The sequence below is a fragment of the Myodes glareolus genome, chromosome 25 (genome assembly GCF_982192425.1).
Source record: "Myodes glareolus chromosome 25, mMyoGla1.1, whole genome shotgun sequence".
NCBI lineage: Eukaryota > Metazoa > Chordata > Mammalia > Rodentia > Cricetidae > Myodes > Myodes glareolus.
In genome coordinates, this window is record NC_142050.1 from 27534559 (window position 1) to 27561549 (window position 26991).

The 26991-nt window shown below is 48.1% G+C and overlaps 1 protein-coding gene across 2 annotated transcripts; it reads left to right on the forward strand.

The window, feature by feature from the left end:
• The first annotated feature begins 1168 nt into the window (after positions 1–1168).
• Tspan33 (tetraspanin 33) lies at positions 1169–25433 on the forward strand. 2 transcript variants are annotated; one of them, XM_085683808.2, is made up of 8 exons: positions 1169–1404; positions 16791–16848; positions 17401–17525; positions 17848–17922; positions 20451–20546; positions 23520–23648; positions 24028–24189; positions 24381–25433. In XM_085683808.2, the coding sequence occupies exons 1-8, from the start codon at positions 1303–1305 to the stop codon at positions 24480–24482; spliced, it is 849 nt and encodes a 282-aa protein (XP_085539934.1). In that variant the 5' UTR covers positions 1169–1302; the 3' UTR covers positions 24483–25433. The 2 variants fall into 2 exon arrangements, with proteins under 2 accessions (XP_085539934.1, XP_085539933.1); XM_085683807.2 differs by having other exon boundaries at positions 1172–1404; positions 17398–17525.
• The last annotated feature ends 1558 nt before the right edge of the window (positions 25434–26991 follow it).

Sequence of the window (26991 nt, forward strand, 5' to 3'; positions counted from 1 at the left end):
GTCATTAACAGCACTTGCAGCCCTCACAAAGGACCAAAGTTCAGTTCCCAGCACTAACATTAGGTGGCTCACAATGGTCTCTAACTCTAGTCCCAGAGGATCTGCTATCCTTTTCCGGCCTCCATCAGCACCTGAATGCATACATATACATACACTTAGGCCCACACACATACACGTATTTCTTTTTTTTTTTTTTAATCTTTTAAAGAAGTAAAAATTTTAAAACACCACATTTAGTGAGCCCTGGTATGAGCCTCTTTGTGTGAGTGATTCACATGCACCGTCTAACTTGATCCTTATATTTAACTTTATACGAAGTGCAGCTTGGGGAGAGCATACTAATGATGACAGAATCAGGCCCCTCCCCAAGGTTAGGTTTATATTGCTTGTTGTAGCCTGTACAATGGCCACCACTTGCTCAGGATTCAATCTGTGCATGCCCCATCAGCATGCTAAAAAACATGTATCTATGTAGATCAAGGTTCCGAGAAGGCTTGAATAGAGGGCCTGGGCGGTAATGACAGGATGGCAAGATTGGTGAGGACGGTTTGAGAATTCCACTATTGAGCTTTAAACAAGCATTAAATATGTATGTTGCTAAACAGGATTGCATCTGTTCTTTGCCCTCCAGTAGGTACCTGTCGATTGTCTCTCTGATTTTATTGATCCCTGAGGATCACATTCATTCTTTTCTGTTTCCACAGCGTTGAACGAATTGCTCAACACAGAGTGCGTACTTGTTGATTTTAACGTACATGTGTTTGCATGTGTGCACAGCAACTGGGCAGAGGCCGTGGGTGTGGGATGCGGGGTGCATTCCTTTTCCTCATTCTTTTTCCCTTAAGCAGCTGCAGCCCGCAGGCTTTCTAGGCGGGGAGAAGCAGAACCACTGACCCTTTAACAAGTTGTCCCTCACAGAACAGGTGTCTCCCCCGCCTCTCCGAGGAGAGGGATGGCTGGCTGCTTAGTGACATCAGCCGCCAACCAATGAGAAGTCAGGCTTAGGCAGCCTCGCCAATGGCCGGCCAGGGGGCGGGCCCGATTGCCTGGGAGCCGGGCGGGCTAGGCTGCTCTGCGGCCGCGGTGGAGACTCCGCCGCTCACGCTGCCCGCCGCGACTCCAGCGGCGGCGCCGTTCCCCGGCCGCGCGGCTCCCCGACGCACGGCTCGGGAGGCTCCCGGTGTGGTGCGGCTATCCCGGCGTCCGGGTCCCCGTGGGCCCGCGGCTCACGTCCGGGGCTGCGGGGCACGCAGGTGGGCCGGCGGCCGCTGGGAGATAGGCCCCCGGGGGCAGCGGCGAACCATGGCGCGGAGACCTGGCGCACCCGCTGCCTACGGGGAGGAGTTCTCCTTCGTCAGTCCGCTGGTGAAATACCTGCTCTTTTTCTTCAACATGCTCTTCTGGGTGAGGCTCGGGGGTCAAGGGGCACAAGCGCTGCAGGGCATCCCCGGAGCGCCAAGGGGGCTGCCTGTGGCTAGGGTGGGCCGACCTGGGCTGTCCGGTGCCCAGGAGCGTGGTGAGTGGTGCCGCATAGTTTTGTGGGCTGGGGACACTTCGGGGGCATGTCTCCAGGGGAGGAACACCACTGTGCTTCCCTGTCAGGAGGGGACGTTAGGAGGGGGCATCATTCTTGCTGCCAGGGATGAAGGTTTAGCAGGGATGAAGATCTGTGTGAGGCCAAAAGAGATGTGTTTGGTAGAAGAGCTGGCTGGACAACCCCACGGGCACGTTTCATGGTTAGGGACTTTCAGGCCTGGGTGCTGGAAGGCCCGACTGCCAAAACAGGCAGTGGGGGAGAGGGAGAGAGAAGGAAGGGAAACCCCAAGCCTTCCCTCCCTCAGTTCCTCAGGGGGATGGGTCAAGGGGCTATATCTCTCCCTTTTGTAGGCCTCAGTGTCTGCTCCTGTCAAGGCTGAAAAGGGTTAAGAATGGCCTCTAGGTCCGATGTATATCCTGCTTATCCCAGAGTGGCCCTAAACTTTGCCCTGCCTCCTTCAAGACCTGCTTTTCCTCTCTGAGCTGACAGCCTTCAGCTAATTTAAATAGGATCCTCTGTTGGGCTGGAAGGCTGGGAGCCCCTTCAGAATCTTCTGTTTGGGGGTGGGAAAAGTGTAAACAATGTTGATCTAGGGCTCCAGACACCTGGATTTTGGTCCCCACTCTGCAATCCTTGTTGATTTGACCGATCTGGGTAAATCCATTCAAGCCTGCAGGCCTTCCCTTCCTCCCCCCAAAATTCCAATCCGGTGCAATGGAGAGGTGGCAGAAGCGGGCTGAGAATTCAGGGGGAGCTCATCAGAAAATGTTAGCTGAGTCCTGTTTCACTGCTAGAGAGTGCTTGGGCCCCTCTGGGTTTCAAACCAGAGGGAAGTCCTTCCCCATCTCCCCATCCTTCTGGCAGCCCCTACCTCACCAGAGCTGCAGCCCCCTAAGCCTATCATCCGTGCCTACCTCAGCCTGAGACCAATAGTTCAGATTTGCAGGAGGGAAGAATAGTGGGTCTGATCTGTTTCCCAGGAGAAGGAGCAGCCCGGGCAACTGAGCGGCTGCCAGAAAGGTTTCACAGGGACCATGGTGTGAAGTGCAGACACGGAGTACATAAGTGTTAGCCTGTTGGGACAAATGAGAGCAATCCCGGAGGTGGGTGGTGACAGCTCACTCTCAGCCGGCATACTCTTGGGAAGATGGAAGTTTGGGCTTCTGTCACATTCTCGGTTTTAGAACTAGGATAAAAAAAAAATGTAGCAGGCATCCCGTTAGACTTCCACATTTTACCCGGGAGAAAGCGCAATCACAGCGATGGCCAGTGTCTTCACCAGGGTCCAGCAGCTGGTTAGCAGGCCTACACTGTTGATTTGCTACTGAATGGGCATACTTGTCAGGGAGGTCCGCGGCCCAGATGGCTGATACTGTAGCCTGTGGGGTAACCAGTCAACCCAAGTTCTCATGGCCTGGGTTCTGCTTTCCTGAGAGGTTTGTAAACAAGAAGACCCCTCACCAGTACACTTCAGGGCTGAAAGGATAGACTGAGGGGAACTCACCCTGCAGGGTAGGTACCAGTGGGTCCTCCTTGGATACCTCTCTCTCCCGTCACCCTCAGGTCAGCAGCCGGCGCATTTGCCACTCGTGTCCTGGAACATTTTCTTGAGCTGTTATGCCCTACTCTACACCCCTTTTATCAAACAAATAACTTTGGGGGGGTCACAGTCCAGCAGAGAGCCAGGCTCCTAGTCCCATTTACCTTGGTTAAAATGCTTCATGAAGGCATTCTGGCCATCCACTCACATGGGTGACCAAAATGCTCCCTCACCTTGGGTAAATGTGACCCTGCCGAGAAACTAAATAAGCTAAAATTTTAAAAATGCTTCATTCAAAATCAGAGGCTCTCCATGTTAGTACAGAACCCGGGTTAGAGCAGAACCCCCTTTTGGCCTACTGCAGATGCAAAAGGTTGGTGGCTCTAGAAATAGCATGTGGAAGGACAAGAGCCCCAGTTTCTTTCCGGCTCCTACTTACTGTGTGACTCTAAGCCAACATATCTGTCCCTCTGTCCTTAATCTTTTCCCTCTAAAGGAGGAATTTGTCTATTTCTGTAAGCTATGTATAGAAGAATAAATCACTTTGGGAACTGCTTTCTCTCGTTAAGACCTGGGGGGCGGGGGCAGGATCTAAGCGTGAATCTCTCCATGTCTTGGTCCCTGGGACATTGGCCTCCCTAAGGGAGGGTGAAAGGGAGGTACTTTTCAGGCATTGCTGATTATCACTTCTCTCCCAGGCCCAGAGCCCCAGTTGCACCCCACACCCATGCAGCTGTCAGTGAAGGACAATTTCTCCAGCTCCGAGCTTGTCTTTGTTCCCGTCCACTTAAGGGACTGGTATGCGATGTCCCTTGTAGGCTTCCACTATCCTAATCAAATTCCCCTTTTCTGCATGGAAAGCACCCATGGCCGGGGCAGTTGGGCCACTTTGCAGGCAGAGTACATGCATCTGGTCAGCTCCTGGGGAGCTATGTAGGGGTGCTGTTTGTATCTGTGCCTGATACACATTAGGAAGGTGGCCAGCATCATCCTGGCTCACATTCAGGGCCACCTCTACTGCTGCAGGAGTCCTGGCTCTCAGGGCATTTGGAGTCTGATTCGGATGGCTGATGCCTCCCTTGGAATCAGAATCAGTCTCTCCTGTTTATGTTTTAAATCTCATTTCCTCTTTGGCCTGGAAGCTCTGGTTTTCTCCCCAGAATCAGGTTGCTGGGCGACGGATTGTTGGGTTTCCATGGCCTGAAGTAACTGCTCCAAGATCCTAGAAGTTGTATTAAAACTCTTTAGAAGTAACTGCCTTTCTCCACCTCCCTGTGTCGGTCACCTCTGTACTGAGTTAAGACAGTGCTGCAGGGAAACAGTGTACTAGCCCTGGGCAGTATCAGCACAGCTCCGCTCCCTGCTGGCCCTTATCTCCACCTAGGGCAGCAGTTGGGGTGCTTACCTGGTCCCTTCTTTTCCTTCCCTTACTGCAGTCATGTGCTTATTTATCCGTCTCCCCATCTAGACCCCAGCTCCTGAGGGTAGAGACTGCTGAGTTCAGTTCTGGATGTTTTGTTTTGTTTTTGTTTTTGCTTTGTTTTTTTGTTTTTGTTTTTGAGACAGGGTTTCTCCGTGTTACAGCCCTGGCTGTCCTGGAACTCACTTTGTTGACCAAGCTGGCTTCAAAGTCACAGAGATCCTCCTGCCTCTGCCTCCCAAGTGCTAGGATTAAAGGTGTGTGCTACCACCACCCACCCAGCCAGTCAGTTCTGGATTGCTAGTACCTGGGGCAGGAGTAGAGGTTGATGGAATGTTTGTTGCCTGAGAGAGCGAAGCTTCGTCAGTGGACACACAATGTCCCTTCTCTCTCCCTCCCTCAGAGACTCGTTCTGTCTCCCTCATAGATTTACCTGCCTGACACCTCTCCCTTGAGTCAGGTCAGACAAAAATGACAGCCATGCCCTTAGAGCCACATGTGGTTGCCACCCCCAGCATCTGGATTTCTTCTCTTCATCTGTGGCACATTTAGACCCCATCCGTATCTTCCATAGGCTAATCCCAGCCACTGGTGAGAACTCTTTAAAAAAAAAAAAATTAAAGCCAGGCAGTGGTGGTACATGCCTTTAATCCCAGTACTTGGGAGGCAGATGTAGACAGATCTCTGTGAGTTCTAGACCAGCCTGGTCTACAGAGTAAGTTCCAGAACAGCCAGGGCTACATAGTGAAACCCTGTCTTGAAAAAAACAAACAAACAAACAAAAAACCCAACCATACAGATTTTTTTTTCTACCATTGTAAGCTCTCAAATTTGAAAAGAAGGAAGTATAGTCTCCTGAGAGAGAACAGAGACAGGAAGAAGGTTAACATGCTTAACGCTTCAGATCATGGTTAATAGAATTGTAGTTGTATTGTAAGAATTGACCTAATACTACCTTGTTATCAAAATGCCATTTTGTACTATAGGGCAGCATAGCCATGACACAGCCTAGAGAAAGCTTAGGAGATCTGTTGGTTTGGGGCCCTAGTTATATGATGATGCATGTTGTTTCAAAAACCCTTTGGAATAAGTGTCATGATTTGGATGAAGAAGTACCACCCATTATAGTCCACTCCAGACACTGAGTCCTCCAAACACCGAGAATCATCCCAGACCACCTGTGGCAATGTGACTTGCCTCAGAAGCCAGGAGGAGGTGACCAGACATCCAACCTATCGAAATCCTATAGTGCTGGAAGGGTCTTTCCATCTCTCCTGATACACTTTCCCACCTCCTCTTCTCCTCCACATTCATGAAGCTGGTGGGCTAGGGAGGCTTCAATAAATGAAGCAATCAGACTCTTGTTTTGTTTTTGAGACAGGCTGGCTCAAACTCACTATGTAGTGAAGTCTGACTTTGAACTTCTGATCCTCCTGCCTCTGGCTCTTGAGTGCTGAGATTACAGACAAATTTATACCACAGAGTCTAGCTTCTTTCTGATTTTTTTTCTTTTCTTTTCTTTTTTGAGACGTGGTTTCTCTATACAGTCCTGGAGGCTGTCGTGGATATATATATTTTTTCTCTTTTCTCTCTGTCTCTCTGTCTGTGTACCTCAGGTATCTGTCTTCACCTTGTTTAAGACAGGGTCTCTTATGCTGCCTATACTAGGGTAGAAGGCCTTAGAGTCTCTCGGATTCCCTTGTCCCTGCCTCCCATCTCACAACAGGAGTACTGAGATTGTAGACACTGTGCCGCTAAGTCCAGCTTTTCATGTGGGTCTGGGGATTTGAACTCAGGTCTTTGTTGTGGGTCTGGGGATTTGAACTCAGGTCTTTGTTGTGGGTCTGGGGATCTGAACTCAGGTCTTTGTTGTGGGTCTGGGGATTTGAACTCAGGTCTTTGTTGTGGGTCTGGGGATTTGAACTCAGGTCTTTGTTGTGGGTCTGGGGATTTGAACTCAGGTCTTTGTTCTGGGGCTAGAAGTCCTTTGCTCGCCATCTCTCCAGCTGCTCTTTCTGATTTTGTGATACAGGCCTCAGACTTACAGGGATCTTCTTGCCTCAGCCTCCTGGGTGCTAGGATTATAGGCATGAGTCACCATGCCTAGCTCCAGATTCCTTTAAAAAAAAAACAATAGAAATGCCAGATTATCGAATTCCTGTAATCCCATAACTCAGGAAACTGAAGAAGCAGGAGGATCCTCAATTCAAGGCCAAAATAGACTATTTTGAATTCAAGATCAGTCTGCCATGCTACCAGGCAAATTCCAGGCAAGCCAGAAGCACGGGCGCATAGTAAGACCTTGTCACTAAAGAACAAATAAGCTTCAAACCACTTAAATGGCGATAAGAGCCATCACATCGTGCATGCTTTCCTATCTCCCCTAGAAACCCCACTGGTCTTATATTAAGTAGAAAGTTAAATTTTCAGCAACTTTTAGAAGGGATTTTAAAAATGTAAAATTCTTCTCATAGTCTTAGTAACAGATCATCAGACTATGAATTAGGCTGGTCCTTCTAGGACCTTGATTTTGGGTTGGGGGTGGGAGGCTTCACTGTGTAGCTCAGGCTGCCCTTGAACTCACAGCAGCCCTCTTGCCTCAGCTTTCTGAGTTTGGGGATTCCAGGCGTGCATTAGTATGTCCAGCAACTGTTGAGTTTGAACAGTTGTATGGGAAGCTCTGGTGGACTTCCCTTCCTCATGCATTCCTTGGAAGTGCAAAAGCAGCCATGATCTGAGGAAGACACCAAAGGGTCAGCCACAGATGTAATGAGGGAAGAGCCCTGCGGACTTCTCCATTCTGTCAAGGTAACATCATCCAGTTCAGAAGGAGCAAGCCAAGAGTCCGCGCCACGCAGACAGTCTCCTCCTCAGAATTCCAGGATCTGCAGTTCTGGGATGACCAGCATGTGGGGGTCTTGGGAAGTGAGGGGGGCCCTGATTTGGTCTGGGAGGCTGTGATTTCCTCCATTTCACCCAAAAATAGGATAGAAAAACCTGAGAAACAAAGGAGAGACTCCTTCCTGTCTCCTCTAAATAGACTGCTTTGGCAAAGGGTTGAGTCTGGGACCTCGGCTCAGGGAAAGATTAGGATGTCCAGGCAGTGCAACAGCTGTCTTCTACCATCCCCCTCAGAAGAGGGGCAAAGATGCTAACGAAGTGGCCGTTGAAATCACCCCCCCCCCCCCACACACACACGCACACAACTGTCTGCAGATGGATTAGGAAATGTGGAGCCACTAGGCAAGGCCCGTGCTTTCTCTTGGAGGGTTCTCTGACTGGTAGGCCCTGCTTCTTCATGCCGTGTCTTCCCTTTTAGGGTGTCACTTAGAGATCCCTCTGAATGTCCCTCTAGGCCTTGCTGGTACCCTGTTATTTTCTCATGCTATCTTATTCCCCTCCCTGAGCACTGCCTACTTTGGAGATTGCCAGCTGCTCCTGAAGATAGTCCAGGGCTGCTGTTTTTCGTGTCTGACGAGAGCTCCTTGGAAATGTGCGCATGCGCGTGGGGTCCGGGGTGCCTGTGATGCAGAGATAAGAAGGTGGCCAGTCCTGTGGCTGAGGCCCTAAGGCTCTGAGGACTAGAATAAGTTCCCATCCCATTTCAGCCTCACGACCTGAATGACCTAGCAACGTCACCTGAATGCCGTGAACCTCAGCTCTGTAGAATGGAGACACACTCGTGCCCTCACAGCTGGGATGAGATAGCATGTGTAAGTGTAGTCTGGAGCTGGCAGAATGGCTCAGCAGATGACAGTCTCTTTCTCTAAATTTGGTGACCTGAGTTCAGTCCAGAACATGGAAGGAGTGAGCCAACGCCTTAAAAGTTGGCCTCCAATCTCCATATGTACACCGTGGCATGAACATGCATGTGTGGACACACACACACAAACAAATAAGTGAATAAATAAATAAACGTAAAAAAAAATAAATCAAGTTTAGTCTGGTGCTAACTCTTGGCACTCACAGAAGGGACTGTCCCTGGAAGCGGCTCCTAGGAGTCCCCTGCTGGAGGTGGGCTTAGATGGGAGGCCCTAAGGTGACGCCTCCTTCAGGGAGGACGAGAACGCTGTGTAGATGGGAATGAGTCAGCCTCAAACTTAAAACTGGTTTGCTAACAGTCCCACCATCAGCCATAGAAAGATGACAATTAATGATACTAATATTTGGTAATAATTAATATTTTCTGTTTTACAAAGGCTTCGTGCATGTGTGTAGCGTCTAGGAACAGGGCCCTGCTCTTATCTCCCAGGGCCTCCTCAGGGTTTGGCAAGCCACCAGCTACCAGTTTGCCTGTAGTCGTTCATACTGAGCTTGGGAGCCTGTGTTCAGTGCCTCAACCTGGGGTCGTGAACTAGTACAGTACAGGCTAGAACAAGACCCTTTTTTTCCTTACATATATCCAGTCCTGGGTGTCTTTTCCTAATTTGCAAGAGAAGGCAAAATAATGGGGAGAATTTTCTGTTTCCTGTTTTCTTTCTGAAAAGAAAACAGGTCAGTGCCTTAGCTGTTAATCCTCTAGTCAGCACTGGGACAGAGGCCCAGCAACAATACTGTAGTGGAAACAAGGACAGTCTTTATGCACAGTACTGCCTGTGTTGTTTTATGACATGCAAAGACATATATTTAATAGCATATTATGTTAGTAAAAGTGTTTCTATCATAGAAATTAGCGTCCTGTGCGTCCTCAGAATACAACAGTACCTATATAATATTCCCTCAAAAAATGTGTAATTTACCAGGTGTGGTAGCAAATGTCTGTACTCTCAGCACTTGGGAGGCCAGGGGAGGAGGGGAGGGGCATGGGCAGCAGCAGTAGTTCAGGGTCATCCTCAGCTGCATAGCGAGTTTGAGGCCGGCCTTGACAACAAGACCCTGCTTTAAAATGTTACCCCAGCTTGCCTGCTAGGCTATCTCCAGCTTTTCCTAGGGATCCCCAGTGATGACTCTAGCCTGGGGTGCAGATCAGTACCTCAACCCACATCAGTGACGCTTCTTCTGGCGGTCGATGGGAATTAACAGAGACCCACAACTGGGCCGTGTACAGAGAGTGAGGGACTGAAGCACTGGGTTCTCAATGGGATGCTGTCCTCCCCGCAAGACTCAGGGATCTATGCAAAAGAGGAGGCAGAAAGACTATAAGCACCAGCACTCACAGAGGACTCCAAGGAAACAGTGTCTTCAGGACACAGCAGGGCTGGTATATGTATGAACTCCCAGAGACTGGCAGCATGCGTAAGACCTTTACAGGTTCAAACCATATGTGGTCCCAGCGCAAAGAGGGTGAAGTGAATATTGGGTCCCTCCTCTAGCAGGAAAATTATCTGCAACTGATACCCACTGGTGAAGGGAAACCAGTTTTCTCCAGTGGAATCTCACTGAGTATATGAACCACACTTCAGAACAGGCCCCATGCCCAGGTGCAGCTGACCAACACAAAACTAATCCGGTGTTATGTTTGTGGACGTTTTGTTTTTGCTTGTTGGTCTTTTGCTTGTTTTGACTTTTGGGTTTGTGGAGTTTTTGTTGTTGTTTTGAAATGGGGAGAGAGAGAGAGAGAACATAAAGTTGGGTGGGAGGAATTTGGGGAGAGGAAAAACATGATCAAAATACGTTATATGAAAAAAATTTCAATAGAAGATGCTACCCCAAAAACCTAAGTTTAAAAACTAAAAAGTTTAAGGTTTTTGTTGTTTTTTGTTGTTGTTATTGTTGTTTGGTTTTGGGTTTTGTTTTTGGTTTTTGGGTTTTTTTTTTTGGCTTTTCAAGACAGGTTTCCACATGTAGCTTTGGAGCCTGTCCTGGCACTCACTCTGTAGACTAGGTTGGCTTCTAATTCACAGCGATCCGCCTGCTTCTGCCTCCCAAGTGCTGGGATTGGTATGTGCCACCACCCAGTGATTTTATTTAAATTTTATTTAAATATTTTCTGCCTTTATTTTTCCTTATTGTGTGTATGTGTATGTCTAAGTGTGGGTATTTGTGTGTCACAGCACATGTATGGAAATCAAAGAACAGCTTGCTAGAGTTGGCTCTCTCCTTCTACCATGTGGGTCCCAGGACTTGAACTCAGGTCTTTAGGCTTGTTGGCAATCTCCTTTGCTCACTGACCCCTTTCACCAACCCTTATTTAAAAAGGCTTTTTAAGACCAGCTTTTCCATGCTAACATCAGCATGCTGTGTCTGTTGCAGTCAATGCTGTCCTGCTCTGGACTTCAATCAGGCTCTCCTACCTCTCTCTTCCAGGATACTGCATTACATTTGGTTGCCATGTTTCCTTCTTCTTGGCTGTGACATTTCTCAAACTTGTTTTTGATAGCCTCGAAGGGTGTTGAAGGTCTTTTTGTAGTTTTTTGTGGACATCTCTTTATCAGAACTGCCTAATACCTTGCTCATGGTGTTCCTGGGGTTGTGGGTTCTGATGGGGAAGACCACAGTGGCAAAGTAACCTTTTCCTCACTTTGTATTATCTCGGTGATTCATCACCGTCATCCCTCTTGCTGCTGACCTTGATCGAGAGTCTGAGGTGCTGTGGGTTGGTTTCCATGATGTGTAATTGCTTGTTCCTCTTCTGTGCTGTGATCTTTGGGGAAAGACTATGCACAGTGCACACTTAGCAGCAAGGAGCTATGTTCTACCTCTTTGATACCTACATTTATTAGCTATTGTCTATTTACTAAGTCCTTTATTTGTGTCAATAAAGATGCACAAATAATCTATTTTATACTATGGATCATAATACAGTTAGTTTTTATTTTTAGATTATGTGTATGCATATGTGCATGTGTGTAGGAATGTGCGTGTGAGGGTAAATGTCTGAAGAGAACAGAGGAGGTTTCAGATCCTCTGGAACTGAAGTTACAGGCAGTTGTGAGTCACCCAGTGTGGTTACTGGGAACCAAGCCTGGGTCCTCTCTTCAGCCCCCATTCTTATTTATTTTGATGCTTAACTTTTCCTAGCTTTGGCCTTTAGTAGCTCATTCACTTGGTGCCTGTGTCTCACCAATAAGGGAATTTTGACTGTGGTGTGTGTGTGTGTGTGTGTGTGTGTGCGCGTGCGCGCATGTGTGCGTGTGCCTGTGTCTGTGTGGAGCGCCCATATGGAGGCCAAAGGGAGACACAGATTCCCTCTACCATTCCCTGCCAGTTTCTTTGATATAGGGCCTTTCATTGAATGCAAAGCTCTCCACTTCAACACACCTGGCAGATCAACAAGCTCTCCAGTTACATGCTCCCAATGTTGGGGTTCCAGGCACACTTAGCCATACCCAGCTTTCACGTGGTGCTGGGATCTGAATCCATGTCCTCATGCTTGCATGACAAATCCTCTTACCCACTGAGCCATCTTCCCTGCCCCAGTTTTATGGCTGAACACTTTCTTACTTTCTGTCCCAACCTGTTCCATGTTCATCATAATACATTTCTGCTCTGGTCCTAAACTAGCCCTTCCTCACTGAAGGCCAGGGATGACCATTTTCATTCCAAGGTGATTACTCACTGTATATAAGAATACACACACACACACACACACACACACACACACACATTGGTGCATACAAATTATTTTATATCATTTAACTGGCAGCTTTTCAGGAATATAAATTTGCGTAAAAGTTAGACTCATCTATTTTGAAAATGGTACCTAGCTTTTAAAAGTTTCTAGCCAGGCTTCATTCTGTCCATTATCTGAAAACCCACTCTAGGGAGAGCAGTGACTTTATCTCTGTCCTCAGGAAAGGAAGTCATTATTATGGAGATTTTGTAGCAAAGACTGACACCCTAGAAAGATTGCTGGAATGTGATAGGGAAATTGCACTGGGTTCAGACGTCGCCACAGCATCCGTATACATTTGACCAAATGTCCCTTCTGCTCTTTAGCTTCCTCTGTATTTAGGGGTGAGTGTAAGGGTCCGTTTCTGAAGTTCTGTTCAGCTTTGAAGTTTAACGCTGTTAATATCGGCAGCACTCACCTGGCCATGGCAGCAGCTTTGAGGGCTCTGGGGTGGGAAGTGAGGGCAAGAACAGAGGTGTGGGAGATAAAGCTGTGAGATGCAGATCTGGAGAGCTCCGAGGAAGGGCATCCTTAGTGACCACGTGAGCTACTAATAATAGTCAAGCCTCAGTCTTGATTTTAATGTAACCTAGCTTCAACTTTACATTCCTGGTTGGCTGCATTTTCAAAGTCCTCCAGCTGGCTGCCCTGGCTTCCAGACTATGCCTGCCTGGGCCTCCTTGCCAGAGATTGTAAACTATTTGGTTTGCAGGGCAGTCGGGGCATTAAGAGTTGAAGTACCTCCTCCACTCCCAGGTGCCCAGGTGACTCTATAGCAGGTGGAGTTGAGAGCCATCGCTCTAAGTTATAGATGCTCTTGTTTTCTCTCCAGAATAACACACAGATTGTAGGTCCTCACAGTACCTTATACTAGCAGATGATTGGTTGGATTTGAACAGTGTATTGGATCCCGTCTCCCCAAACTTAATGTTTAAAATAACACAAATTTGATCTTTCACATTTCTAGAGGTCCAAAATCCAAAACCAGCTGCCTTGGGCTATCATCAAGTGTCCGCAGTGCCATGCTCCTTCTGTGTTCTCTGCGGGAGATGACCTCTCCTGCTCCAGCATCCGAGGCTGCCTGCATCCATGGCACCACATCCATGGCTGCTCTACCTCCCTCTCTGAACCTGACCCTCTTCCTTCCTTCTGATAAGGTCTGCTTGTGATCATATTGGGCCCTGGGGGGTAGTCTCTCAGTCTCTAAATCTTAAATCACATTTGCAAAATGTCTCTTTGGCCATGTAAGATAATATACTCATAGATTCATAGAATTAGGACCTTATTGTCTTTGGGGGACATTATTCTACTTACTCTAGTAGACAGAGTTACTGTTGCAATTACAGGCCCATGGAGAGAATTAAGGTGCCCTATGATATGTTGCCTCTCTCCCTCCCTCTCTTTTTTCTGCTCCTCCTCTCCCCTCTCTCTTGTTGAAATAAGGTCTCATGTAGCCCATTCTGGCTTCCAACTTACAACATAGCCAAGGCTGGCCTTGAACTTCTGATTCTCCCGGTTCTTCCTCCAGAACACTGGGATTACGGCCATGCACCATCACGCCTGCTGACTTGATCCCTGTACAAAGTTATCCAATCTAGAACATTTTAGCATTCAAGGAGACTGGGAACAACAGAAACATGGAATAGATACTTGTTTTTAATTCAATCCATAGTAAAATGGTACTCAGAACTGCAGTTATGTGTAGTGACGAGGGAATTGCATGCTGTACTGGCTAGCTGTGTGTGTCAACTTGACACAAGCTAGAGTTATTAGAGAAAAGGGGCCTTAGCCGAGGAAATGCCTCGACAAGATCCCGCTGGAAGGTATTTTCCCGTTTAGTGACCATTGAGGACCCAACCCATGATGGGTGGCGCCATCCTTGGGCAGGTGGTCCTGGGTTCTATAAGAAGGTGGGCTGAGCGGGCCAGGGGAAGAAAGTCAGTAAGCAGCTCCCCTTGGTGGCCTCTGCATCAGCTCCTGCCTCTAGATCCTGTTCTGTTTTGAGTTACCTGTCCTGACTTCCTTCAGTGATGAGCAGCAATGATGAAGTGGAAGCCTAATAAACCCTTTCTTGCTCTTTGGCCGTCATGTTTCGTCCCAGCAATAGAAATCCTAACTAAAGACACGTGTGTGTGTGTGTGTGTGTGTGGAGGGCAGGGGATGGTTTTGTGGAGTAGGTTCCAGGTACGGCACAGCGAGTGTCTCTGCCTGTTGAGCCATCTGCTGGCCCAGGTATGGTAAGTTTTAAGGGACAGAGACATTTACTCATACTGTCAAAGGGCCCTTCCATACCTGGAGGCGACTGACCTATGGTTTTCCTACCTCCCCCATGTTTCCTAAGCCTGGCCACGCTATAGGGAGAGTCAGCAGGCACCTCCAGCACCCCCACATTCGGCTCTGTAAGCTGTCCTGTTTGTTCTGGACAGAATATGAAGGCTGATGATATATGGAGCAAAGTAAGGAGGGGCCAGATTTCGGTTTCGTGTGTGTGTGTGTGTGTGTGTGTGTAGGCAGGGTTGTGGATGCACAAACACAAATTTGGAGGCCAGTTGATAATGCTGAGTATGAGTCAGAGGAAGGGCCAGATGAAGGAGAAAGGGCTGTGGATTCGCAAAAAAGCGTTCCAAAGATTTATTTTTAATCCAGGATTAGCCATTAACTCACTAAATAATAAAGAATTTTCAGAAATAAGTGCCAAATGAAAACATACCTTTTTCACAGAGGACTAGCTTGACCCTATTACCTGTCCTGGGGCCCAGCTCCCTTCTTTCATGGATGACCCCTCCAAATGGTCCTTTCCAGCTGATTCTTGTCTTGCAGGATGTGGGATGTAACTGCCATACCCTTCCTTACCGAGTTGGTCAAGTCCCTGCTACTAAGAACTCTCTCTGCCAGAGCCTGGCCTCATCTATTGCCATGGTGACAGTCAGCCGCTGCTTAGCACCAGCCTGGAAACTGGGCTTGAAGCTGAGCAGGGAGCTGGGGCTACCGAGCAGTCTTGGGGGTCCAGGGATTAAAAGCCCCTGGGGACCTTTAATGGGTTTGCTCTCACAGAGAGGAGCCACGACACTTGTCAGGCTCCGGTTATATTCTTCCTCACTGACACCAGAGTCTAGAAAGGTTCCTTTCCATGGTAGTGCCAGGAATCACACACACTCCTGCCTTTTGTGTCCACGTGCATTTTATCCTTGGCTTCCAAGGGAGTTGGAGAGCTAGAGCCCACATCTATCTGCCTGGAAGCCCTGCCTTTTGATGCAGGTGGGTTAGAATTCAGAATCGCACAATCGCTGTGTGATCGCACTGGTGATGGATATTTAATGTTGGAAATTATGTTAGGTGCTTTCCAAACATTATTTTATTTAACTCTTACAAAAATATTTTTTTCTGGACCGACGGCATGAATCAGCGGGTATAGCTCAGTGCCAAGCCTGACAACCCGAGTTTGTCCCCTGGAAGGAAAGAATCAGCTCCTGCAAACGGTCTTCTGACCTTCGTGTGTACGGTGTGGCATGAGCCCATACATTCGCAAATGAAGAAATGAATGCAACCATTAAAAATCAGCTTATTTTATTTATGTGTATGAGCGTTTTGCCTGCATGTATGTAAGTTGCCCTCAGAAGTCAGAGAAAGGGACCAGATTGCCTGAAACTGGAGTTACAGGTATTTATGAGCTGCTGTGTGGGTGCTGGGAACTTAACCCAGGTCCTCTGCAAGAGCAAGTGCTCTTAGCCACTGAGATATTTCTCCAGCCCCTAAAACGTTTTTTAAGATATAAGAAATACAAGTTCAATGGGGCATAGTGGTTCATACCTTTAATCCCAACACTTGGGAGACAGGTGGACAGATCTCTAAGTATGAGGACAGTCTGGTCTACAGAGCAAGTACCATTATAGCCAGGGCTACACGGAGAAGCCTTTCCTGGGGTTGGTGAGAGAAGAAACAAAAAAAGAAACTTGAGTATACATTTTTAAAGTTTTGACTGGGGAGATGGCTCAGTGGTTAAGAATGCTGATTGCTGTAACTCAGAGGACACCCACACTAAGCATTTCACAGACACCTGGAAGGGATCCAAGGATCACCTCCGCCATCTTCTAACTTCAGTGCGCATCCACACAGACACAAATAAAAATAAATTTTTTTCCCTTTGGGGCAGGCTCTTGTGCTGGAGCACAGGCTAACTCTGACCTCTTAATTCTCCATTTCAGCCTCCTAAATGCTAAGGTTAACTGCCGTAAACCATCACACCTGGTTCTTTGTCCTTAATTCCAGCTTCACATGCAGAAATCAACTGAGACTCAGAAATTTGTCCTAAATAGGGTTAAATATCTGAATCTCTCAGAAGGCCATGCTTTGTTTCAAGTGTGTGTGTGTGTGTGATATTTTGATGCTTGTGACTGAACCCAGGCCTTGTGCTGTAGCACCGAGTTGTACCCCCTAAGCCTGTCTGGAAGCTTAATCACTGTTCCATTCTATATGAAACTTGTACTATCTTAATTTCTGCACCTGTGAAATGGGGACACTCTGTCTCACGCGATAGTTGTGTCGCAGAGAATGAAGGAGCCGGTACTGGGGATTTCTCACGGAAGTAAAGCGGCATTCGCATTGTCACTGGGGACAGGCAGGTGGGATGTTGCACCCGGACCCGGGAGAGCTGTCCTCCCTGCCCTCCTAGCAGGATTTTCATTGTATCCAGAGCTCTCTCAATCCCAGTCTCAATCTGACTCCTTGCCTGTTCCCACAGGTCATTTCCATGGTCATGGTGGCTGTGGGTGTCTATGCCAGGCTGATGAAGCACGCAGGTGAGTTCCAGGTCTCCCTCTGCCTCTCACACTCTTACTGTGCCCTTGTTTGTGTTCGCTCTGGCCCTGGGTCATGTCAGACTGGCGGTTCACTTGGGCGTTCCTGAGCCCCCGTCCCTCTCCCAAGATCTGCCTGCCCCGTGAGACTAAGACCTGGAAAGAAGCTGAGCCTGTGGAGAGCTGAGAGCAGTCAAGGACTTTGCCCTCCCTAGCTAGCTTACCCCGAAGTGACGAAGTGATGAGTCTCTAGGAATCCACCCAGCTGTGAGCCCAATGTCATTCTAATTCATCGCTGGAGTGACAGTGCTGCCCCCACTCCACGCCCCGCCATGAGCCTGTTCCCCAGTTCCTGCAGTTACACGGCAGGACTTCTCTACATGCTTTCTGTTCTTCCCTGGGGAAGGTCTTGGTTTCTCATAATCATTACCAGGCAAGGAGACTCCCCTAGCGCAGGAAGAACAGTGTGGGTACACCCGTGCCATCCCATCCATTCCTGGGAGCCCCCTCAGAGGGCACTGGGCTCCAGCTGAGGGTCAGCCTCTTTCCCAGAAGCAGCCTTGGCTTGTCTGGCGGTGGACCCTGCCATCCTGCTGATCGTGGTGGGTGTCCTTATGTTCCTCCTGACCTTCTGTGGCTGTATCGGATCCCTTCGAGAGAACATCTGCCTTCTTCAGACGGTGAGTGCGCAAAGGCTCCACAGAAGGGCCTTGCTTCCCTCTCCCTGTGCCTTCTGAACCGCTAGGCCACATTGTAGACGCTCCATTTCGTTCTGTCATGTGCTACCTTCTAAGTGCTGGACACTGCTCACTGTGGAGTGCTCTGGGTGACCCAACACAGGGTGGCCACCTCTGCATCATTGTCCTAGAGGCAGTAGCCTTTGCCATGCTGGAGGGGGGTGTGGAGAAGAGCCTGGCTGCCTCTCAGTACCCTGCCTGGCCCAGGAAAGGGCTGTTTTCCCGAGCAATGACAACTGTCTCTTGTCTTGCCCGTGTGCCACAGTTCTCCCTCTGCCTCACCATCGTGTTCCTGCTGCAGCTGGCTGCTGGCATCCTGGGCTTCGTCTTCTCAGACAAGGTAACACAGGGAGCCTAGAGGCCTCTTCAGTACCAGAGGGAGGAAGGGGAAGTTCCTACTCCTGACTAATTAGCCATAGCACTTTTTCCCCTGGGAAGTACCAGCCTTTGAAAGGTTCCCCTTAGGGATGAATAAATGGCCTTTAACATCAACCTGTTAAGGAGAATCTCATGATTGTAAGGCGTTTTCCTTTGACAATCTGAGATGCCATTAGAGAAGAAAATTCTATAACCATGAGAAACATTAAAATAACCTGCAAACGTGAATGGTAAATGACTGAGTAGAACTGCGATCAGGACCACAGACTTGAAGAGACTCTTTATCTAAAACTGTTTATTGAACTAGATGCGTAGGCAGAGGGAAGGCTAAGCCTGTTCTGAACCCTGTTTCCCACATTTGGAGGTGGGCTGTCCTGAGGCAACAGTCCTAATTAAGAACCAGCCTTTCCTTTAATCCTAGCACTGGGAAGCCAGAAGCAGGGGGATCTCCATGAGTTTGAGGCCAGCATTGCCTATTTAGTGAGTTCCAGGCTAGCTGGGGCTACATAGTGAAAAATCTGTCTTTTAAGATAAAGAAAGAAAGAAAAAAATTGCAGCCAGGTGTGGTGGTGCACGTCTTTAGTCCCAGCACTCAGGAGGCAGAGGCAGGTGGATGGCTGTGAGTTTGAGGACAGCTTGATCTACGTAGTGCATTCCAGGACAGCCAGAGCTACCTAGTGAGACCCTGTCTCAGAAACAAAATTAAAAATGCGGTGGCTGGGAGAACCAGATAGTCAGCAGGAATAAAGTACAAGGCTGTGAGATAAAATCACAGGAAAAGAAGCCAGGTGTGGTGGCACATGCCCTCAATCCCAGTGTTCCAGAGGCAGGTAGATCTCTGAGTTCCAGGCCAGCCTGGTCTACAGCGAGTTCTAGGACATCCAGGGGTACACAGAGAAACCCTGTCTCAACACACAAATACACAAAAATCCAAAGCAAAAGTAGTTGAGCAGAAAGAGACCATGATACAAAATTGTGAAACTTTTGTTTCTTGTGAAACTTTTGTCTTGAGCTGATCTGTGTAGCTGACAAGTACTTCCTTCTGCCTTAATAAAGTAGATGCATCAAGTCTAAGGAGATGCAATTTTCTTCTGTCCACTAGGGGTCAGTGTCGCCACACAGTAATCCCCTTTCTTCCAAAAAAAAAGACACAAAATTCATTTCTTCGTGACACTAGTCAATAGATATGTTGAGGTACTGATCTGCAGAGGTAGACAAACACCGCATTATTTTGAAAGCTAGTTCTGAGAAGCAATGACGTCATGATCAATGTTTCTCTTGCCCACCTGAGCCCCAGACTGGATGGATCTTGAAAACCAACCGTCTTCCCTTGGTAGGTTGGATTTCAAGGCTGATTCAGATTAAAGATGATCTGAGAGGATATGACCGTGACCTTTGGTAGCTGCCCTCATTTTTAACTTTAGTTTGTGATTCGCCCCCGCTCTTGGGGGAAATTAGTGACTGCCTCGTCACTAATACTGCTTAGTGACCCAGGCCCCTAAATTATGCTTTCCCATTTTGGTGTTAAGGAGCAAAGAGTGAGAGTTTTATTTATCAGGCTCTCCCTCTTCATCCTGTATGAACAAGGTCTCAGTCACCAAAGCTCGCAGGGCTTCTCGTTAAATTTATAAGGTCGTTAAAGGGTAAAGTACAAAATGCATTTGTGACAGAATGAGGCTCGCTGGTGAGTTAATGGCCCGCAGGATGTGATAGAAACATCCAGTATGTAAAAAAGGAGGCCAGAATGGGAGACAGTGGCACCGATTAGATTTGCTGGAAAGATGGGAGCTGGTACTTAGGTAGGGACTTAGGGCATTTGGCTTCATTAACTCTAGTGGCTGTCAGCATATACCCAGAATGGGATGGGAGAGCGCCAAGCCTGTGCTGATCTGCTAGGGCGTGGCCTAAGACTGGGAAGAGCTACCCTGGGCCTCCGACCATACTGTAGTATCTATGTACGGCGGGTGCCCTTCTGCCCCTACAAATTGTGCTATGACCGTAAAACAGGGAGAAATCTGAAAAGGGGAACAAAAAGACAAAATAGCGGTACATAGATTACTTTTCTGTTGCTGTGATAAGATACCCCGACCAAGGCAACTTAGAGAAGAGTTTATTGGACTTACAGATCCAGAAGGATAAGTCTGCCACGGCAGGGGGAGACAGGGCAGCAAGCAGCAGGCATGGTGACAGAGGTAGGATGCTGAGGACTCGCGTCTTGACCCACAAGGAGGGAAGAGAATGCACTGGGAATGGTGCAAGGCTTTTAAAATTCAAAGCCCACCCCCAGTGATACACTTCCTTCAACAAAGCCACACCTCCCACATCTCCCAAAACAGTACCACCAACGAGGGACTGATATTCAAACATCTGAGACTAGGGGGCATATTCAAACTATCACAGATGCCCATCTGTGTTTGCTGTTATTTCTGAGGGAATTAATAAATTATGGATTAATCCTGTGTCCTGATTGCTTCACTGTGTCTCTGGCAGGCTCGGGGGAAAGTGAGTGAATTAATCAACAATGCTATTGTGCATTATCGAGATGACCTGGACCTGCAGAACCTCATTGACTTTGGCCAGAAGAAGGTACCAGCCAAACATAGTGTGGTCATCCAGTGTCATGGGGGATAGGGGCTAAAAGTTACGGTTGTCCAAGAAATGTCTCACTCTGTAAGCCTGTGGCCTTTTTTTTACTTGCAACGTAATATATTCTGGGATGGACTTTGTGGGAGAAACAGGTACTGTTAAAGAGTATAATGGTGCATATAATTTGCATAATCTACTGCTTATGTAAAGAAAAGGACAGGAAAGATTCTGTGTTCTTATTTGCAAAAGGATTCTGGAAGAATTTTTAAGAAATCATTGTGGGGGCTGGAGAGATGGCTCAGTGGTTAAGAGCACTGCCTGCTCTTCCAAAGGTCCTGAGTTCAATTCCCGGCAACCACATGGTGGCTCACAACCATCTGTAATGAGGCCTGGTGCCCTCTTCTGGCCTGCAGACATTCACACAGAATATTGTATACATAATAAATAAATAAATATTTAAAAAAAAATCGTTGTAAGGGGTTTGCTGTAGGGGAATGAGGAACTATATATTTTATTATATATTACATTAAAAGCTGTGAGCCGGGCAGTGGTGGCGCGCCTTTAATCCCAACACTTGGGAGACAGAGGCAGGCGGATCGCTGTGAGTTCGAGGCCAGCCTGGTCTACAAGAGCTAGCTCCAGGACAGGCTCCAAAGCTACAGAGAAAGCCTGTCTCAAAACAAAACAAACAACCTAGAAGTAGAACTCAAAACCTTGAACATCATGGGCAAAAACTATAACACTGGGCTGTGCCCACAACCCAGAATTCACCATTTTAAGTATTAAAAATATTTACATTAGCTGGACGTGTTGACATAACTTGTAATCCTCCCTGCATGGGAGGCTACAACAGAAGGATCGAGAATTGAAGGCTTTCCTGGGCTGTCCTGTGAGTTCAGGGACAGCCTGTGTGACTTGTGAGACCCTAGGGCTGTCGTGTGAGTTCAGGGACAGCCTGTGTGACTTGTGAGACCCTAGGGCTGTCGTGTGAGTTCAGGGACAGCCTGTGTGACTTGTGAGACCCTAGGGCTGTCGTGTGAGTTCAGGGACAGCCTGTGTGACTTGTGAGACCCTAGGGCTGTCGTGTGAGTTCAGAGACAGCCTGTGTAACGTGTGAGACCCTAGGGTTGTAGCTCGGTAGTAAAGCACCTGGTATGGGCGAGGTCCTAGGTTCAATCTCCAGTACAGGAAGGGAAAAATCACACTGTCTGTGCCCATCGCTACCATTTATCAGTAGAACTTTCCCATCTGTCTGTTTGGAAGGGCACACCAGCCCTTGTGCTAGGGAAATGAAAGCAGAAAGATTGAGAGTTGAAAGCCAGACTTGGCTACATACTGCATTCCCAGCCAGCCTGGTTGCATCTCAACACAAAACGAAACTCTTCAGGCTAGTGGGATGGCTGAGAGGGTAAAAACCTGACTGACAACCTGAGTTTGGTGCTAGGGATCCACAGTGGAAGGAGAGAGCTAACTCCCAAAAGTTGTCATCTGGCTTTCACATATGCACTGTGGTGTCTGTCTGTGTGTGCATGTGTGCACGCGCACGTGCGTATACACACACACACACACACACACACACACACACACAGGAGCGCAAACATTTCATTTTTCGCTACTGAACAGTGCCCATTAAATAGTTTCCATTTCACTCGCAACAATAGAGGCAACCACTATTCAACTTTCTGTGAATGTAACTACTTTGGGGGCTTCATATGAATGGAATTATGCAATATGTGTCCTTTTGTGACTGATTTCTTTCACTTGGCATGGCTTCAAGTTTCATCTATGTTGTAGCATGTGCCAGAATTTCCTTATTTTTTAAAGGGTTTATTTATTTATTACGCAGTGTTCTGCCTGCATGTATGCATGCGTACCAGAAGAGAGCACCAGATCTCCTTACAGCAGCTTGTGAGCCGTCATATGGTTGCTAGGGATTGAACTCAGGTCCTCTGGAAGAGCAGTCAGTGCTCTTAGCCTCGGAGCCATCTCTCCAGCCCCCAGAATTTCCTTTTTTAAGACTAAATAATACTCTTCGAGTGACTGCCTTATTTTGTTCAACAGTGGGTGGAAACTTGAGTCGTGTCCACCTTGTGGCTATTCTGCGTTATGCTGTTGTGAATCAAAGGGAGATTTGAATGGAGATGTTTTCAGCTCCACTGCTGTTGTCTCTTCCCTGGTCAGCGACTTTTGACTTTAGGATTCAGTTTGCTTCCCTGGAGTAATTGTGGACTCGTGATATTGAAGATTTTCTTCTTGGATTTTTTTTTTAATGTCAAGTTTTTCAGTTTGGATTTTATTTAAATAGTTTTTCTTGGTAGTACTGAAGTGAATCCAGGGGTCACACAATCTAAGCATATTCTCCATCATTGAGCAACCCCAGTCTAGCCAGAAACTTAAGTATCTCCTTCTGTCAGGCTATGTTTTATAGGGTTGTAAACCCAGAACCTTCTCTCAAGAGGTTACACCTGAATAATATGTACAGGTGTGTGTGTGTGTGTGTGTGTGTGTGTGTGTGTGTGTGTGTGATGCATGCTGTTGGAGTATCAAGCACTAGCTAATAAGATACATAAAGAATTAAAAAGAGAATTTCTTCAGGTGAAAGCAACCAAGAAGCTTGAGTTTACAGATGTGTTTAGAATAACCTGATGTTACAAATGAACCCCCCTGGCCACCTTAGTGTGGGGAATCAGTGATTTTTTTTTAATTTTTTAAAAAATTTTATTTGATTTATTGTTTTTAATTGAGCTATATATTTTCCCCACTTCCCTCCATTCTTCCCCTCTCCCCTTTCACCCTCCCTCTCCCCCCCCCCCACTGTGCTCCCAATTTACTTAGGAGATCATGTCTTTTTCTCCTTCCTAGGAGGATTCATATATTTCTCTCTTAGGGTCGTCTTTGTTGTCTAGGTTCTCTGGAGTTGTGGACTGTAAGCTGAACCAGTAATTCTTAATCTCTCTGGTGGTCTTGTTGCAGTTCAGCTGCTGTGGAGGGATTTCCTACAGAGACTGGTCTCAGAATATGTACTTCAACTGCTCGGAGGACAACCCCAGCCGTGAGCGTTGTTCTGTGCCTTATTCCTGTTGCTTGCCCACCCCCAATCAGGTGAGCAAACACCCTACTTCACTTCCTCCTGGGAACACTCCAAGTTACTTCCTGATCAGCAAGGCTGTTATGGTGACACTCCATCCCCTAGTTTAACCAGTTGGTGTGCAGGGTGGCTGGCAGATGCTTGTGTTCACCCCACTGTGGGGTCATGCTTGCCTTCCACTCCAATAGCCCACGTGGGCTTCAGAAGAGGCAGGTCTGAAACTGAGCATCGGACCCAGGGAGTTTGGAAGGGAGTTCTGCAGTAAGCCACTTTTATTCCAGTATTCTCTGCAGACCTTCTCTGACAACTTAGGGAGTTGGGGAAGTTGGCACGTTTATCAGCCAGTGTTCCCTGGTGTGGGAGTACCATCCAGCTTCTCAACTTTCCCCTCAGGCAGTGATCAACACTATGTGTGGCCAAGGTATGCAGGCTCTTGACTACTTGGAAGCTAGTAAAGTCATCTACACTAACGGCTGTATTGACAAGTTGGTCAACTGGATACACAGCAACCTGTTTCTACTTGGCGGCGTGGCCCTAGGCCTGGCCATCCCGCAGGTAACTTACCCTGTCCAACTTCAAGGTCTCACAAACTCTGCAAAGGCTGTCATTTGTGGAGGCATCCAGGGATCGGTTGGGTACTGACATGGGGTGAGGGTAGGGGTGCTTGCTGCCTTGGGAAGACTAAGCCAGGGAAAGCCAAGACGGTCCCTCTCTGCTGAGGGCTACATCCATTCTGCCCCTTGCAGCTGGTGGGAATCCTACTGTCCCAGGTCCTGGTGAATCAAATAAAAGATCAGATCAAACTGCAGCTGTACAACCAGCAGCACCGGGCTGACCCGTGGTACTGAGAAGCCTTCCCGTGCCGCCTGACCGTGGTGATGGGCAAGCCTCATGGACCAACAGCAGAGGGTACTGTGAACAGTACCCTATGGCGATTTGGATTTCAGCCCCCCAGCAATGAGGGCCCAGTGGAAAGAAGCAAACTCCAGGAGACAAGGCACAAGATGGCTCAGGTCTCAGAAGGACGTGCCTCACATCCCCCATCCTAGCCTCAGCATTGTTAGAGAACTATTTTGTCCTGTTTCTAACCTTGAACGTTTGGGTTTGTGCTTGAAGTTTTGTCTGGTCAGCGGTGTGTGGGAAGCAGCGGTGGTCCAGACAGCTGTAGGGATACTTGCTGCGTAGCTTCCTGAGGCACAACAGACAGCCCTGTTAGGGCTGCTCTGGAGCTAGGTGGACATACTTAGAGTTGGCTGCCAGGGCGACCTGGCTGTGGAGACCAGACACTAGCAGCCCTGCCTGGAGTCCAGTTGGCATAACCCCAGCTCCAGAGGGGAAGGGAGTGGAGCAGGCAGAGGGGAGTGAGCCTGGGGGTTGCATGGGGACAGCTGGGTATATGGAGGTAGGAGTGGAAGGGGATATGTTTACCAAATGCTTGCCTTGCCACCCTCCCAGGTACTCAAAGTGAGCTACATCCTGCCCCTCCTTCATTTCCATGGAAACATGGCAGTAAAGGCAAGGGGGTACAACAGCAGCCAAATTCATCCCCACCCCCTTCGCAAAAAAATTTGGAACCATGGTCCCTATATTCTGCAGTCAGCAGAAGCCGGCCTAAGCCATACATGCCCTTGAATTCCTCTCTGTCTGGTTCTCCCTCTCCAGCAAGTGGGGTTTTCTTTAACTTGGCAGAGGAGTGGCAACACCCTCCACCCTCATCCCCCCAGCACCAGAACTCAGTGTTTCTACAGTGGAAGAATCAGGAATCTGGCAGAAATGGCAATAAAAGTTTGTTGACCTGGGCTAAGCTGTCCTACATCAATTTTCCATTCGGGCAACTAGAAGAGAAGGGACCAGATCGTGGGCCCTGCCTCCTGGAGGAGACCTGAGACCCCTAAGTCACACAATGCCTCCCTGTTCCCCCACATGCCCCATCTATCCACTTCAAGGTCGCACTCTCCGTCTAAATTAGGTAGAATGACTTCAGGTGCTGATCTAGAGAAACCGTGTCACTTTATCCCAAGTCCTTATCTTTGTTTTTGTTTGTTTGCTTTTTCTCAAATGACGGCGGGTTGAAATTTATTTAGGATGGCGTGTGGAGTTAGGAAAGAGCACTCGACATGATAATGGAAGGAGACTAAGGGAAAGGCTCGGTCCATCCTCCGTCTTTATCTGGAGGAGTTGGGTCCTGACGGCCAGCCACCGTTAGGGAGGGCTTAGCAAGCCCTCCGCAGTGTGTGGGGCTTCCTCAGGCTGGAGCAGCTTGCGAGGGCGGGGCTCGGCTCGGGGCGGGGCGGGGAGGCTCCGCTACATGGGTGGTCCCCACACCCGTGATCTGGGGCCCTAGGAGAGCATCGACCCCTGCAGCCAGGGTGTTGGATTGGGGGAGTCTTTGGCCTGGCCCAGAGGACTTCAAGAAAATCCCTCAGGTTCTAAGAAACAAAAGCGTGGGCGGCGGGGGGTGGGAGGGTGCCTCCCGCCCCTAGGGTTTCATCTGCCAACCTTCTGCGCCTGTGAGGGCTTTCCAGCAGGCGCCTGGGGCCTAGGCCAATGTTTAGCGCCCAACTTGAAACAACGGGAAGAAGAAATAAAATCATCATGCTTATAAAATCACGAGCAAGAGCCCTTTATTCCGAAAAAGAGAAGTGAAAAAGTTCTTTCATGGTAAGAGGAGTGCCAAAACACGCATCTGATCCTTTTCTTCTTTCAATGACACGGACCCACAGAATGAATCTTGAGTTAGGAATTGAGGTGGTGTGTATTTGCCAGTACTGCGGCTTTGAGTAGCTCACCGGCGGTGAGGTTCGCTTGGACTATGGACCAGTTTCTCCAATTTCTGCCAGAGCCCCAGATTTTAAAGCCAGTGAGTAAAAAATGTTCAGAAACAGCTCAGCGATTCTGGCTAAATTCAAGTTTGTGCTCCCCTCCCCTCCACTCGCCCCTTTGCTAGGAGAGAAAATATCTCCTGAATTAAGCAACTTCTTTGTGGTGAGGGGTGGTTTGTTTGCCTTGTTTGGTTTTTCGGGAGAGGGCTCTGGTGTAATAACTCTGGACCAGACTGGCCTCAAATTCAAAGAGTTCCGCCTGCCTCTGCCTCTTGAGTGCTGGGACTAAAAGCATGTGCCACCACTGCCCGGCTAAGGACAGCTTGCTTGCTTGTTTTTTCTTTCTTTCTTCTTTTTTATTTTTCAGCTAAATTTCTACATACTGGTAGTAACTTCAATAACTTCAGTCAATCAGGAGGGCTTAACATTAATATATTGGAACAGCTGATCAAATAAAAATTAAGGATTAAAAAAACCCAAAGGTGAGTGAGGATCCAGTGGGGATTCGTCACTGACTGCTGAAATCGAGCTACGA